This window comes from Orbicella faveolata, unplaced genomic scaffold (assembly GCF_042242905.1).
Source record: "Orbicella faveolata isolate gen_17 unplaced genomic scaffold, um_ofav_v1 contig_12, whole genome shotgun sequence".
Classification (NCBI taxonomy): Eukaryota; Metazoa; Cnidaria; class Anthozoa; order Scleractinia; family Merulinidae; genus Orbicella; species Orbicella faveolata.
The window spans coordinates 30,687,236-30,703,535 of NW_028301539.1; the positions used below are offsets into that span (position 1 = coordinate 30,687,236).

General features: G+C 40.1%; 2 protein-coding genes across 2 annotated transcripts; both read left to right on the top strand.

Moving 5' to 3' along the window:
• Positions 1-4,880: 4,880 nt before the first annotated feature.
• LOC149117516 (uncharacterized) lies at positions 4,881-11,827 on the top strand. The gene is made up of 12 exons (XM_089281582.1): positions 4,881-4,898; positions 4,987-5,065; positions 5,770-5,884; positions 6,411-6,447; positions 6,540-6,608; positions 7,267-7,390; positions 7,998-8,184; positions 8,980-9,089; positions 9,576-9,643; positions 9,850-9,946; positions 10,639-10,783; positions 11,663-11,827. The coding sequence occupies exons 1-12, from the start codon at positions 4,881-4,883 to the stop codon at positions 11,790-11,792; spliced, it is 1,179 nt and encodes a 392-aa protein (XP_089137708.1). The 3' UTR covers positions 11,793-11,827.
• A 1,419-nt stretch (positions 11,828-13,246) lies between these two features.
• Positions 13,247-15,556, top strand: LOC149117517 (poly(A) RNA polymerase GLD2-B-like). The gene is made up of 2 exons (XM_089283296.1): positions 13,247-13,511; positions 14,423-15,556. The coding sequence occupies exons 1-2, from the start codon at positions 13,448-13,450 to the stop codon at positions 14,869-14,871; spliced, it is 513 nt and encodes a 170-aa protein (XP_089139422.1). The 5' UTR covers positions 13,247-13,447; the 3' UTR covers positions 14,872-15,556.
• The last annotated feature ends 744 nt before the right edge of the window (positions 15,557-16,300 follow it).

The following is a 16,300-nucleotide window of genomic DNA, read 5'->3' on the forward strand; positions in this document are numbered from 1 at the left end:
TTGAAGAATTTTCAGGAAGTTGACTCTTGAAGTCCTTTGTGATATCACTAAAAACACCAAGGAAAGACTGAACATCTGTCTTCGGGAGCTTGAAATTCATCGCCGCGTTTTAAATGCGCAACATGTCTTACTCTCAGTGGTGTTGGCATTTTACAGCGCCAATCCCTGAAAATTGAAGGTGTAAGGTGTTTACCAAGATAGGCACGGAAGGCGTGCTCGGACTGTAAAGAAGAAGCCTGAAAAAATCAGGGCTTCAACGGGATTCGAACCCGTGACCTCCGCGATATCGGTGCGTTGCTCTACCAACCGAGCTATGAAGCCACACACTGGGAGCGAGGTCAATTAATTGAGTTCATACTCTTCCCGTGAGGGGTGAAATGACGTGAAGTATATATGAAATAATTTATATTTGAACTGCGGTTGTAGATGAAAGTGAAGAATGATCATCGCAGTAATTAACGGGTTCGAATCCCGTTGAAGCCCTGATTTTTTCAGGCTTCTTCTTTCCAATTGCTTAAATTGGAAAATTTACTGCGATGATCATTCTTCACTTTCATCTACAATCGCAGTTCAAATATGAATTATTTCATATATACTTCACAAAATACTGAACAGTTGACCGTTTTATTCACTGATTAATTAAAAACCTGCAAAAGTGTTGGAATGCGACGATCCCGGGGGCGAGGCATTTGCCCTCTTTCTTCGTCCCCACCCCGGGGCATTTAGACAACTAACGTGTCCCCACCCCAGGGAATTTGTCCATATTTTTTAAACAAATGCTAATGCCCGGGGGTTAGCCCGGGGGGGGGGGGGATGGGCATTGCTGGAATTGACTGATGCATAAACAGAAATACCATTTTTCAACAAGCTCGATCTACAGCAATAACAGCTTAATGCTACCATAACTAAGACATAAACAACTTGTGTCGATTTTGTTTGGATGCGATTTCTATGTTAAATAATTCACTCAAAATGCCTAACAATACGAGAAGTAACGGTAAAACGAGTCTAAAATTCGACTCAGCCTATAACAATCATCTCCTGCGCCAAAGGCGCGAGAAACAATTACAAAAGCAAGTGTCAATACCAACGATAACAGCGTTCGCGACATATTTATGACCTTTTAGTTCAGCGAATGATATATCTGTAATCTAGAAAGTCCGCATCCCAACACTACAAGCCAGTTTGGCTTTCGCATCTGTAATTTGCAGCCAGAAATTCCATCTTTGACGAGTACAAGCTAGTTTCCGGGTGTTAATTTTCCAGAGCGGCGGCTGGTAACCGGGTCTACCAGGGACAACCTCACATTAAAATTTACCCGCTAGGTTCATCCCGAAAATGAGTATTTTCCAGCTAGGATAAGCTTCTGATTGAAGAAACAGTAAGCAAGCAATTGTTTTGAAGCGAGCTTTCCAGCAAGTTTCATGCCAGTGCAATAGAACACCAGTCAGCACACTGTGCCCTACGGAGCGGATATTTTGCGTATCGGCTCCGGTGAGGACTCCTGAATAGCTAGTGAAACTCGAAAGTTCTAAACAGGATGGCACTGCGCGGAAGACACGACAAGTCTCTCACAATCAAGCGCAAAAGTTTTATCGTTGGAGATGAGGGATGAGAGAATTTCAACTGCAAATTTTTCTAAATTAATGATCGTAGCACACTCTATGTTTTATACCAAGTGGTCCCGTATTAAACAGCATTCGTCACTTACTGGATTTATCTTTTTGTTGATGGTAATGGCGAAGACTTGTAATGGCGAAGGCCCTGTAAACGATGCTAATAACTTCTATGGAAGTACGCGTGAGCTAACCTGATATCAGTCGAAGTTCTGCGCGTTTTCTATCGTTGGATCGCTTTATCTTCACACAGGTCTTCACGTCTCGTTCGAAAACTAGCTGAATCTGACAACACAGCCTTCCGCTCGCCTCGCCATTTTGTATTGTTTTGATACACGAGACAAAGCAAAACAAAACAAAATAGGTCAACCTCCAATGCTAGGAGCCACCACTGACACCAATTGCCTCAGTTGTTTTTTACTATTAGTTATTAGAAGCTTTCGTTAGCTGACGAATTTTTAACCGTGTTTAAATAAAGATTATCTTATCTTATCCTATCTTATCTTCGGTTACAGAGAAATCTTCTTTCCTCCAAGACCTGGAACATGAAGAAGGATAAATTCACGTCCTTGCTCTCTAAGTGCCTTCCTCTTCAGTTTAGGAGGCAAGAAGTACAGTAATTATTACAAGGTTCGATGGTCTTCTTTAGCTTATTTTATTGTAAAGTGTGTCAGGACAGGGAGTGAATTTCTATTGACAGGTAGTACCAATACTCTTAGTTTCTTCAGTCTACCAAATTGGAGATACAATTAGGGGTCGCCCTGACAAGGCACTGCTAGAAAAACATCGATTTAACTGATTTCTTTTACTAATTGTAGTTAACAGTTTATAAACTCATGTATGACTTCCGCAGAATTTCAGTTTCTCTAAAGTACATTATGCAAAGATTCGCTCTGGCTTAATTGATCTGATGCAGATTTGAACGCATTCTTTATTCTTTTCCTTTTTGATAATTCAGAGGTACAGAACTTGGTGTCAGTGGTAACTAGTCTGTCAGCATTTGCTCACTTCACAAAGAAGGACTATGTTAAAGTCTTGGAAACACTTGCTAGCAAAATTCAAATTCAAGATGTTGGTTTTAATGACCTTTATCTTAAAGGTTAGGATTGTGATTTATACAGTTGTAAACTCTTGCATACAGAGTAAAAATAAATTAAGTATTTATTTAACGATTCAGACACAGGTTAAGTTGCAAATCTTGTTTTTAACTCTAGTATATCCTATTTTTTCTTTACATTCAGTTACTTCTCAGTACTAAACAGATGAATTAGGTTCATGATTTTGCAGACTTTATAACCATTCTTTAAATGTTAAAGCACACTTCATATGCTTTTTAAAATTTTTTCATGGTCACAATAAAAGCATTCATTGATCATTTGTATGGTGTATAAACTGTTCTTCTCTTTGCAGAACCAGGGCCGGACAATTTTTGTACACTAATATTAATAATAAAGTCAAGAATCTGAATCTGAGCACTAAAATTTTATTTGCTCTGGAAATGAGTGGATAACTTTGAGTGTTGTTGTGGAATCAGAAAAAAATAATTTTATATCCCTCTAGTATCATGTATCATTTCTTTTCCATGCCAGTTGGCAGCCCTTTGTGCCTCTTGTAGTGAATACATGGCAAGCTCGGGTAGATGTACTAATTGTCTATCAAAACCTAGGATACACTTTGTATGTGCGGGGTGAAGTGGATGAAGCATTGCCATGCTTCCAGCAATACCTCAACGCTTCTGAAGGGCAAGATAAAGCCGCTGGTTTAAACATGTTGGGCTGCTGCTGTGCAATAAAGGTACAAAACGGAACTTGTGAATGTTTCTTTAATTCAGAGCCAAACGACATTATAGTCTTTCAAATATGATCACTAATAAAATGTTATAACCCTGTGATGAACAACTCCTGTGTAATTTGCTGTTCTTTATGGAAGTGAATAGAGCAGTTTTCATTTGAGTGCCGAAATGTAATTGGTTTTGCATCAGCCACGCTACACGATTGGCTCAAAAAACTCGCGCCAATTTTTCAGCCAATCAGTAGTAAATCCAAAACCAATCTTGACTCGCTCGCACAATCGCTCGCACACGTTTTCCCGCGCTTTGTGTCAGCTACATGTAATAAGTTTGAGTTTTGATTGGTTCACTGTATTGTCTGTGTCCTTTGTGATTGGCTAGAGTGATAACTTTGGTTTTGGTTTTACGACACCCAATTGAAAATCGCTCTATCGTAGACGTTGCAATCAAATGTTTTAATCGCAGTTAGTGACTCAACTGTGGCCTCGACAGACATCGAGAGGAACTGACATTAGAATGCGTGATAACATTTACTGCTGTTTAGTACAAAATCCATTAAACATACTTGAAAAAAATAAAACAGATTTAAATGATCAGCGCCTCCTTTCATGCCAGATTTAAGCCCACGCTCCTCTTACGGCTCTCTTAAATTTTGTTTGACTTTTTTTTTTTTACTTTTTCAGGGTAAATATCACACTGCAGTGTCAAAATTCAGGGAGGCCCTGGTACATGATTTTTAACAACTTTAAGCTCTGTTTAACATCACTCTTCAGTATCGGAAGCTGGGAAATGTCATGGCTGAAATTCAGTCTCTTAAGCTGTTGAAACAGGTAATGTTGGAACATTTTAGCTGATGTGACTAATCACAGGGAAATTAAAGAGTTGTATTATTAGCCTGTGCAAAAGCTGACCTTTTGAGAAGCAGTCGAAACAACACCTTTCTTTTGGTGAAATCCTATGAAATGTGGAGAGAGTCTTCTGAAATCCTTTACTGCGCGCTTGTTAAGGTCTGTAAATAATTATTCTCAAATGAACCCATCATACACTGCTCGCATATCTGTAGAGCCTTGTCTTCAATTTGGAATGTTTTGGTGTCACATCTCACTCGTGACCAGCTCTCCCTCGAGTATGTAGACACTGACGTCAGAGGTGGGACGCTTGTTTACTGAGGTTAGAAGTCCTGTATTTAGTGTAACGCATCAGGTGAACGTCACTTTAAGAAGAACGCACCGTACGTGCATTCAGATAAGGAAGTACTAGACTTGCCATAAGTCGACCTTTACTTAATCCTAGGACTTTTAAAAAGTCTAAGAAAGTACGTTTTTGTGTCTTTAATTGATGTGTTTCGCTTTAACTGTATACGTCTTTTTGTGGTTGACTGTCGGTTTGAAAGTGGGCTTGCTTGACAAATGATTCGAATTCCGTTAGGTAGTTAGGATGGATGGTAGAAAAGAGCGGACCACGATGTTCCTGTCATGTTGGGACCTCCAAGAGTACATAGTTTGGCCTCTTCCCATGTGCTTATTAGAGTCACAGTGCAAAATTCAAATTTGTTATCAATTTCTTTGTTTGTCTGTTTAGGCCATCCAGAGTAGGGAAAGAGAACAGGAAAGATGCTATGATGTGGCAATAATTCCCAGTGATCACAACAAAAAGCTAGGTAAGTCCCTTTAGTTCTGTTTTCCATTGCAGTACTCTCAAATAAATAATGCTACCGGTATTACACAGCCAGTTCAAACTTTGCACACAAATGCATCGAAATAAAAGTACGATTGGCAAAAGGGCAAGAGTGAAAAGCCTCTCATGGTCAGTGCTTCTTACAAGTCTGAACCATTGAAAAAGTTTGGCAGGAGCAAAGCCAATGCAACACAGACTTTGTTTTAGCAGAAATGGTATTTTAGTGAATGCGATAAACGTAAAATAAAGTCTCTCTACAAGTGGCTTACGGTTATCAGGGCGGCGTTTATCTCCGGTTTCTGTAGCTCGAAGCGCCTAGGGGTATTTCCACTCCTCCCTGGATGGGATGCTAGTCTGTTGTAGGGTTTTTGTCTAGCATTAAATTTTCCAGTATCCATTTATGTACATGGGTGGCGAGAGGCACTGTACGTGTTAAGTGTCTTGTCCAAGAATATAACGCAGTGACCCCGGCCAGGGTTTGAACCCATTAGGCTACGTCGCCTCCCTCTGTGAATGGGATATCAGTAGGGTAAATGCAGCGCATGATCAGTGATATTTTTTGGGTTCACTTCGTAGCAGCGTTCTTGGAAATGAACATGGCCAGTTTTGTTTTTCCTGCAAAGCGACGTGGTTTTTAGACATCAGCAAAAATGTGTTACTAACAACGTTTCTTGTATTTTTCTTCAGATGCGGAGCTAACTGTTCCTCCAAGATTTGCCTTGGCCAATGCAATGTCAAGTTCTGGTATAACAACAGAACTTGTCACATTCATATTGGCTAAAAGATCTGCAGAACTCGACAGGTTTGGGTATAGTTAATAGAGGGAAAGATTATGACACCTGGCAAAGTTGTTTGTTATATGTTTTTGTTGGCTATTTTGGGGGTTGGCCCTGCACAAAACCTGGTAAATTACAAAAGGTGGTTACGTGTGCTCATACAACTAACCAATGGAAGTATTTCGATTATGTAATTACTGCATAAAACAAACGATGTACAAGGTCAAGGACCTTCCAACATAAATCGTAGCTTGTTTGTTTGCTCCTTTGTTGTTTGACGGGATTCTAGCCATTTTCCTCTATTAACTATGGTTTGGGTTATTTTCAAAAGAAGCTATACTCAGATAGAGGAGTAGATTTAACTCTTTTAAGATTGTGAAATATGTCCAGCAAATTAAATTGTTATGACTTTAAGTGACAGTGAAAGAAAAACAAAGGAAAAGTTCATTGGCCAATTCACTTCAACTCCTTAGAAACTGATTGGACATGGTTTTTTACTTTTTTGATGATAATAATTACGTCTACCTAGACTTGCTGTTCATGCTGGTTAAGGTTTAACCAAACTATTGTTCACTGTCAGCTTGAAATTGTAAGTCGTTTACGAAACGGCCTTTCAATTATCCCGCGTACTACCTGTTTGTGTGTCAGCTTTTTTGGTCAAGTGACATTTTGTTTGTTTAGGTTGAAGAGTCAGCGAAGTACTATCTGGAGTTGCTGGCCAACATTACAGACATACGCACTGTTAGCTTTGTAAGTATCAAAGATAATATCAAACACCTTTCAAATCGCAGTAAGTGGAGGAGAATGGCCTCTAACTCAGCACGTTAGGATGCCCGGAAACGTCAGCGTAATCGTCTGCAAAAGTCACCAAGCCCGCAGTTCATCACTTAAGTTGCTAAGCAACACGACCTAGCCTTGTTGTGCCGTGCTGGCGGACAGTTTTTGGAATATCGCGATTGCTGGCACTTAATTTTGATTAGATGATAAGAATCGAAATTTATCTGGAATGTTTGAACGAAGATTTGTGGCTACCTGCAGTTGTTTCCTATACCGTGTTGTTCTTCCAAAACTAAGTGGCCTACAATGCGAACGAACAATAGTACCAGAGCGAGGTTTGGGGTGGACATTTTCATACATTTGCTGTAATTTTGTCCACCCTGACCTCGACTCGGCGCCATCAGTTTTATTGGAATGCGGGAAAGGTCTATCGTTGTGTATCTATAGGCTTGTATTGTTAGTATTATGAACTTTCTACTGTTACCTGACAAACGGTATTGGTGAATTCTAAGAAAAATGTTCCGTCGTGTGTACGTAAATAATCCCAGAAATGTAAGAGAAGTCTAACACTTACTGCGAAAGTTAGCATTACAAGGAACTATTCACTATTCATTCCCTTCATTCTTGACAGCGCAACACTAGGAATCTGCCAAGTCCCACAAAGCTGTATCAGCAATGTGCATTTGCGCTGTTTAAAGCTAGAAGATATGAAGACGCTGTGACGGTTTGTGATAAAGTGCTCACAAATTTTGAAAGTTAGTTAGGTATGTTTGTTTTCAGAAGTGTGAAAGGTATGGTCTCCTGTATGTTTGTTAATAATAAGTACTGCTGAAAAAAATACTTTATCTTCATGTCTACCTAATCAACTGAAGTGGCATCTGTGGGGGAAATTTTGTGTGAGGGTAATTTCCGTACGACTTTCAGTTAGAGCTGTTGTACTGTTTTAGTTGAGGTAAAGTAAGAAAAGTCTGCTTCAAACCTGGTAGCTCGTCGTCTTTGGCACGTAACTTTGATTTCTGTAGCATGAAGCGAGCTGGAGAGCTGGAGTATTGCCACAGCCCTGGATGGGATGCTAGTCCATCACAGGTTTGGTCCCAGGCAAACATGTTACACGTAGGTGAAGAAAGGCACTCTGAGAGCAAAATGCCCTACCAGTGGAAACAAAACATCACAAAACCCTGGTCAGGTGATGGCTAAAACCCTTACCTCTCGCTGCAGAGTCAAACCTAGAAACCATTAGATCACCATACTTTCCATTAGTTGCGAGAAGACATTAATTCTGTCCGTTTAAGACGAGAGATTCGTCAATAACATTACCGGTGATTTGAAGCCAGAGATTTGACTTCATTTTTTTTTTCTCAGATGACGGAGATGAAACAAGTGCAATTGACAAGGCTTCCAGGAAACGACCTCGTTCAGATGACGAGGCAGAAATCATAAACAGCGAAGATGAAGACATTGTGCCTGATGATGTTGAGATGTTGATGTTGAAAGCCGAGGCTTTAGTTCATCTTCACCAGCCACTTGAAGCAGTACAATCTCTCAACAGGTACAGAGTATGTAGTAAATTATATAATCCAACCTTTATCATAAGAAAGTCTAGACTTACCGCAAGTCGACTTCATCAGTTTCAGGGTAGCATAGCTCAGCGAGCTTAGCGAGCTGCAAGGTTTAATTAACGCCTAATTGTCGAAAATACTAATCACGTGAACCTGTCGCCATTCAGTTTCGTTGTGTTGCATAGTAACGTAGTTGGAAAAAGCTGCTGGCCCCTGTTTCTTGCGCAATGATATAAACATAAAGTTACATGCTTGCTTCTTATGATTTCAAGGGATTCGCTGTGGGCTAATCACCATAGCTGTCGCCCCATTGTTCTTAAGCTGCGCCCGTAGCCTTCCGCGGTTTCCCTCTTCTACACATGCTTCAGCTGTTATTATATTATTCGGCGCTAAGTCGTGGCTTTTGTTTTGTTCAGTATTGTGACATTAAACCTGGAATTCGTTAAAGCTGGAGTTCGTGTTCAATTTGCTGGCGAATGATTAGCGCGTTGCACTTAAGATCGAGTGGCCCGGGCTCGAGCCCTGGCCGCGACCATTTTGCTGTGTTCTTGGGCAACACACATTTCTCACAAAGGTGTCTCTTTCCACAAAGAAGGATAAATTATTTTATTATTATTAAATGGATACTGGGGGGTAAGCTTGCGATGGACTAGCATCCTTATCAGGGTGGCGGGGGGAGTAGCAATATTCCTAGTTGTTGGGTGGTAACCGGAATAAGCTTTACAAGTTGTGGGCCACCAGCCTCGTAAAGACTAAAACTTCGTATAATTTTAAAATCATCGCAGGGTGCTGAAAGCGCTCGAAGGTGTTCAGCCATCAGGTTATTGTTCAAGACGCCAAGAAAATGAACACGGCACCGAGGGGCAGCAGAAAAAAAGAAGAAAGGTGGATTGTGGTGAGTTGTAACATATTCATGATTTGGTAAATGAACTGCGTTTAAGATTGAAACATACCTGGGTGATGAGGGTGTGCAAAGATATCCTAAAAATCCCTAAATATAATGACAAGTAGTTGGCTTGTGTTGACGGCTGTCCCCTCGCTAATCCAGTAAGCAGTGTGCAATAAAAATATTCATGAAAAAGTTCATTGATACAAATAACCGCAAGTTTCTAAATCTTGTGTTCAACTAGATAATTTTCTCTAAAAAAACGCATTTGTTGGACTCTATTTTTACCAGATAGAATTATTAGAAGTTAAAGGTGAGTCAGTGTAGGTGAAATTTGCACTGAAACTTTGTTGTGTTGAATGTCTAAGGCAATGGACAAACAACTTGAATCCTATCTGTTTGAAATCCGCTATACTTTGTTGTTTACAACGTGTTGTCTTTGTAACTTTAACATGGCTCTTAATTTTGCTACAAGTATTTTACGTTTTGCTTTAGAAGGAGACAACGATTTGACAGAGGAACGGAGGCAAAGTTGTGAACCAAATAAGCTTGTGAAAGTTAAGGTGAGGGCAGCTGTCATATTCTCAGCAAGGTCATCTTGTTTAATATTTTGCCACGTTTGCAGCTAAATAGATAAGAGATTGTTGAGAAAGATTTAAATGCTGTGATCACGAGCATGGGGCAAAGAAAAAGATATGTCGAACCTGTGGTCTTTTGTGGCTCGAATGTAGTTTTAGAGTTTTCTCCTCTGTATTTTCATTGCTTGCAGGTCCAGGCGTATAATCAGAAAGCGTCGATCCTAGAAGGCCTGGGTCAGACCCACGATGCTTTGCACCAGTTGCATCTCAGTCTGGAATATTTACAAGGTAGTGCCTTATGTAAACTACAAAAAATGTCACGTGAAGTCGTCAGTTTTGGCTCTGTACCCAAACAATGGGATTCTAAAAAGACAACTCGATATAACGTGTGATCATATATACTGATATCGTGTTTATAACAGTTTACGGAAACAGCCTCTGATATTGACACAAACTAGACTTGAAGCTGAACACGGATCTTTAGCTGGGAATGAAATAGCACAATTTGCGTTAAGGGTGTTATTCTTTAACATTAGCTAATATTGCACTGAATGAAAAACCATGCAGGCTCACAAATGGTAGTTTTTTTTCTGTCTTTTAATTTAGAAGCTCCTACACAATACAATTGCCATATCACATTTATTTACGAAGCGAAGTTTTCTAGATTCGTAATAATCTATGGCCGATGGCTACACTGTCGTGGCGCTAGACATTTCTTTGTACAAACGTAACTTTTGAAATTTTATATTTCGTCTAGTTTAAATTAGCTTTACGTTTTCGCTAGACCCAATAAGGCAAATCTATAAATGTACCGGCTATTTCCATTCCATATATTTTTAATGTCGTGTTAATCACAACTTTTACTAATCCATGCGTCATGGTGTTATTTGTCAGAACACGCTTGTCTCTTTTTCTGCTGCGATTGTGTTGAGACAAAACTATCGATTAATTAGTGCTCGTTTTGTTTATGTTTTCTCTAGATAATCCTGAAACAGTTTACAAGCACACTAAGCTGCTCTTCAATTTGGATCAAAACAAAGAAGCAACGCTTAACTGGCTGAGATTCAGAGGCATTCAGCTTCATCAACATAAAGGAGACCTGGGTTCCATTAAGAAAGCTTTGAGGTGAGCTGATGAGACGTGTGAACACATTCTCGTTCGCATTCCTACCGATTCATTTGGTCGGCGGGGCCTAGATACTAACGCCTAAGCCTTGCCGGTCGAAGGAACCGACTGGCACTGGGGAAGAGAAATCACATGAAGCACCTACATCTGCCTAAAAGGAGTACGTGAACGGAGATATCTTAATGCGACAGACTTTGGACCGTGTTTATACAAGTTTCTTTCTCATAGTTCACATGTAGAGTCTCACATGAAAAGGCTTTGACCAATGCCCCTTTTGTTTCAAATGTTTAGATTGATAAAAGTTCTTTTGAAGAACCACCATATACTTAGTTTAGGTTGGTTTATGCCTCGGTTTTCGCAAATTCTCGTGTAAGTACCTGAAGATTCACCGATTGTTGTTGTTCAATTAAAAATAGCACATGTCAGCCTGACGTCATCAAGATACGTCATGCTACTTGACAACAGTGAGCACAAAAAAACGCGGGCTCAGGCAATTTGCGATCCAACAAGGTGTTCTGATTTGACACTCAGGAACAACGTTGATTAAAAGTGACTTTATTTTTTACTTACGAATCTCGCGATACTCTAAACTAATTTTGTTTGTTTCTCCTTGTCAAAACTATCTCGAACCTGAACATGGAACACAGCGTAAAATTCGAAATATAGTTTCAAAAATTATCCGTCGTTCACGTTCTCCAGACAACGCAGAATTTGGTCATTTCGTGTTGTCGTTTTGCAGAGGACTGCAAAGAAATGTACCAAGAATTATAACGCACGTGCACAGCTATTGCTTTGGCTCTGTTGTGGTTGTCGTTATGGGTTTCTTAAACTCCCTAATTACCACATGACATGACGTGAGTGTCTTTATTTGCTCAACAGTTCCTCCATTGTGAAACTCGTTGAAAGTGAGGTCACCCTGGAACAAGTGCAAGAAATTGACGAGTTGTCATTGACGCGATGGAGCGTCGAGGAAGAGGATCCTTTTTATCCATTTGCCAGAGTTTTATGAATTATAGATTAAACGTTATAGAGACTAGAGTAAAATGTTAAATGAAACTAAATTCAAGCAAAGATGGGAGCTTCTAATCTACACGCGGGATGCGAGCTTTTACGCGAGACTGCCCACGAGATACTCTGGTCGCCCGCGGAATGAACGCTTTGCGTGGATTCACACAGGTCACAAGGATGTGTACGTTTTACGGATGACAAAAATGGACCAAGATTATATTTCATTTTATATCTTTTATAGCGAAACAAATTGAAATTGCAAAGGCCTTCCGAGACCAAGAGATAAGGAAATTAATTTCAGTAAATTACAATCCGTTTTATTTTCACTCCATCAAGTAGAAGTGCTTTTAAAAATTAATTAAGCGAAACGTGTTTAGATTTAATAGTTTTCACATTCTCGAAAGATGACCTCATTTTTCTAGGAATTCAGTGTTTACATCCTGCACAAATTTTCCGGGAACGTTGTCGAGTTTCCTAGAAAATGAGTATGATGTAAATGTTAAGTACCCCTAACAGCCAATCGGTATTCTGATACATTACCTCATTAGGTCACTTTGTCATGCAACTCTTGTTTTCTGATTAAATACGAAATTTCTGAGAAACGCGTTTTTCAATCGATCTGTAGTTTAGGGAAGCTGTTAGGCGTAAGCTTTGAGGCTAGTTGAGATCCGTCTGGCTTCGAAGCGATCCAAACAACTGCGAGAACCCTCACTCCAGATTCATTTTCGATTCCACAAATATCCGGAAATTTTTTAGAAGTTTCTGAGATATTTAGAGCATATTTTGAAATATTCATAGTTTTTTGGCTGAGCCCTCTGTTTTCCTCGCTATATTCTTGAAACAAATACTCAGTTCTATGCCAGAAACAACGGAGTTCAGCGATTTTCCACTTGACAAACTGAATGTGATAAATGTAAATAATGTAAAAAATTCATATCACCACAAGCAGTACTAAGGCCGCAGTTTTTGAAAATGGTGGATACTGGCAACATCGAGGCGCCTGAAACTTCTTCTTCTCCTCCTTTTATCGGTTCATTTTTTAGAACAAAAATACCGGATATTTAGAGGGTTTTTCGAGGTATTTAGACATTTTTGGTGATATTTAGAATTTCCGCAAAGGTATTTGGGCGATTTTACGTGATTTCTATGGAAAGGCCTGGACATTGCTTACGGAAACTCAGCCACCCATAGAGCACTATGGACTCTAGAATAATTCTTAAGAATTACATTAATATCTCTATGCTCCTAACGTAAATTAGTCAAGTTTCTATTCAAGGACCAACTGGTTCATGGACCCTAGCGTCTTTCAGGCGTTCCGTTAGTTTAGGCGCAGCGCGAGAAACGGCGTGCGATAAAATAGGGGAGAAGTGCGGCGAGAGAAAGCTTTCCCTCTCCGCGCTCATTCCCGAATTTTTCGCTCGCCGTTTTTCACGTAGGCTACGTAGACCCGGGTTCATGGAGCGACAATTGCAAGGTTTTTCAAAGCTGTCCTCTGTTGTATAGGTGGTACCGAACGCGAGAGTGCCTATCATCAAACTCAAAGACAGGGAGAAGTCGTTTGAAACCGACATCAGCGTGGAGAACTGGACCAGTGTGCGGAACGCCTTCCTTTTAAAATGCTTCTCCGAGTGTGACCCGAGAGTGAAACCACTGGTCATGGTAATCAAACTGTGGGCTCAAAGAGCAGGGATTACTGACGCGAGAGTCAAGAGGCTCGCAGGTACGTTAGGGGAATAAACTAAACAAGTTATGAACACTGTGGTGTTCGGTCTGGTCAGTGGAGTACATGTTTGGCCAATCTTTGCACAGTTGCCACGTCAGAAAGACGTCATTAGGGCTACGTCACGTTGCCTAGCAACAGAAATTAGTTGTTCATGCAAGCCAAACACATACCGGAAATTTCGGTGGAAAGGCAATTGGATCAGACAGTTTCCGGGACGTCCGTTTAAAAATTGGGTACTACCTTCAGAAGTACTCCTGTTTTTTTCCGTTCTGAACGAACATCGGATATATTCCTTACCATTTGCTGATCTCTCCAGTTTTCAGTCTCCCATCAAGAGAAAACAATATCTTGCCTTAGTCATGTAGTTTTTCAGTTTCTCAGTTCTTAAGTTAATTTTTAAAGGGGAAAGTACTGAAAAAAGCTGCTAGATACCTTGGAAGAGAATTCAACCATGGACGTTGCCTCAGTCATAATTTCTTTCGACTGGATTTTTTTTATTTCGGAAAAACTCTTACCATTTGTTTAAAGGTCATCTCAACCGGTTCCTCTTGACAAATGTTCAACCCACCGACATCTCCAGAACTGTGTTATAACTGAGGTGGAAAAGATTCTCATTCCATTGACTCGATTAAGCTTCGATTGTTGAAAGAAACGATGAAACGGCCGATTTCGGACATTTTCGACCTTAGATTTCTATTTGACAGTCTCCATTTTCGACGTCAAAAAGCTACTGACTACTGTCCAGAAAGAAAATAAGCGTCCAAATAATATTTAAGGTTATGGACTCAAAATGAATTGAATTGATTTGCTGACAGGTAATTATAACGTGTTTTAAAATTTGATCTTAAAAAACTTCCTGGTAACCTGGGTTTTTTCTGAGTAACTGATTGATTATTTTTATTTTATAGGTTTCGCTGTAGTTCTCCTCGTAATTCATTATCTTCAAGCCGGATGTTCCCCGCCTGTAGCACCTGCTCTACAAGAATCCTTTCGCAGTATCTTCCAAGCCTCAAACAGTGTTGTCATGGAGAAGCTCACCGCTGACGTTCCTGATCAAATTCGTTCGTTCAAGTCTTCCAACACACAAAGTCTCGGTGAGCTGTTAGTCGGCTTTTTCCAGTACTTTTCCTCGTTCGACTGGGGCAGAACCATGTCCATACGTACAGGAAGTACTCGCGCCACTGCGACCTACGACAAGATATGGCGGGGACCTTACATCCGACTAGAGGATCCCTCCGATGGAGGAAATGTCACGAGATCCGTGTATGATTCTTACGAGTTCTCGCGCATCAAAAGTGCCTTCAGCTCCGCTTCTTCCAAGTTAAGGGGGAATGCTTCCTTGGAGGAAATCTTTTAGCAATATAATAGAAGGAGGCGTGGTCGAGTGGTTAGGACGCTGGTCTCGTCGTCTGAGGATCGCGGAGTCATCAAATCTTCCATCCTGCCACGAGATGAATTTGTTCTCAGTAGTCCCAAGTTCCACTCTTTGGCCACGCTATCGAAATGGCGAACTTGCCAGTTCGTTTTGATGTCTTTGATAGAAAAATTTCAAATTTCATTTTGATGGTAAATAAAATGGCAAATTTTAAGCTCGATAGTGAAGTGGAAAAAAAAAAAACAGTATGATAACACGTCACGATTGTGGAAAAACGAAAAAATTGTGAGCCTTGGAATGGAATAGAAAACATGACCTCCCAGATACCGGACGAACGCTCCAACCACTTAACTAAGGAGACACTCAAAACAAGGCCATATTTACTTGGTAAATGTGCTTGCTCATTGTCTTTTTGTGGCTTTGTCGATAAAAAGCCCGCCTGTTGTTTTTGAGGTCATGGGTTCGAATCCTGTCGGAGACTCGGCTATTTTCATTGTCTCACGCTCGTGACGTTTTGAGCACTGTATCTTTATTGTTTCATTCATATTTATCACGGCCTGGCATGCTGCAAGATTTCATCCTTAAACCGTGTCCTAAGATCCTTTTTTATTTACTACTTACCTTTGTAGACTTTTTGACGGCATGGAATAAAGTTTTTACATGTCCAGTTATGTATTCATCCTTGGCAGCAGTGTCCCTTGGCTTCGATGAAAGGGGAAGGGGGAGGGATTTAGAGGCTGAAAACAAGAATTATCCATGGTTATCGATTTTTGCCAATCGATCTTTACTCTTGATAGCAATCGATAAAGAAATTTTTTTGTGAGTTCGATTGTTATCGATTTCAAATATAAATCCATAGCAATCGGCGATCATATCGAGTGATTTCTGATATCGATTTTTATCGATTGACTACGCCTGATGCAAACTGATGTTTGTCATCACGTGATCGCTTTTTTTGAATTCGCGGCTGAAACCAACGGTACGTGAAACGGCCTGAAAAAAAAGCTATTTTTAACAGACGTCTCAACCTAGTTCCCAGGGTCTAAATAAGAAATGGCCACCAAAACATTTCAGTGGGCGATGAAAGAAATTTTCGATGTGCCGTCATTTTCGCAAGGCTAGTCATAATTGTTTAACCATTGTTTCCAGACCAGTCAGTTGCAAACCACTTTTTTGATAATCGTTTACAGCTGACAATCGAGTGACTTTGTCTACACGTTACGCCTTTCCATAAGTATTTAAATACAAATCGATTCAGTTCTTGGGGATGGTTTAAAATGGCGATACATAAACGAATTTTGAGATAATTACTTTTGCAAATGATTATATGAAATATGTTAAATCTGAACTGCGAGGAAAGAGTGATCACCGACGTTATGTGGTCAACGGCTTAGTCAGTTGTGAAAATAAC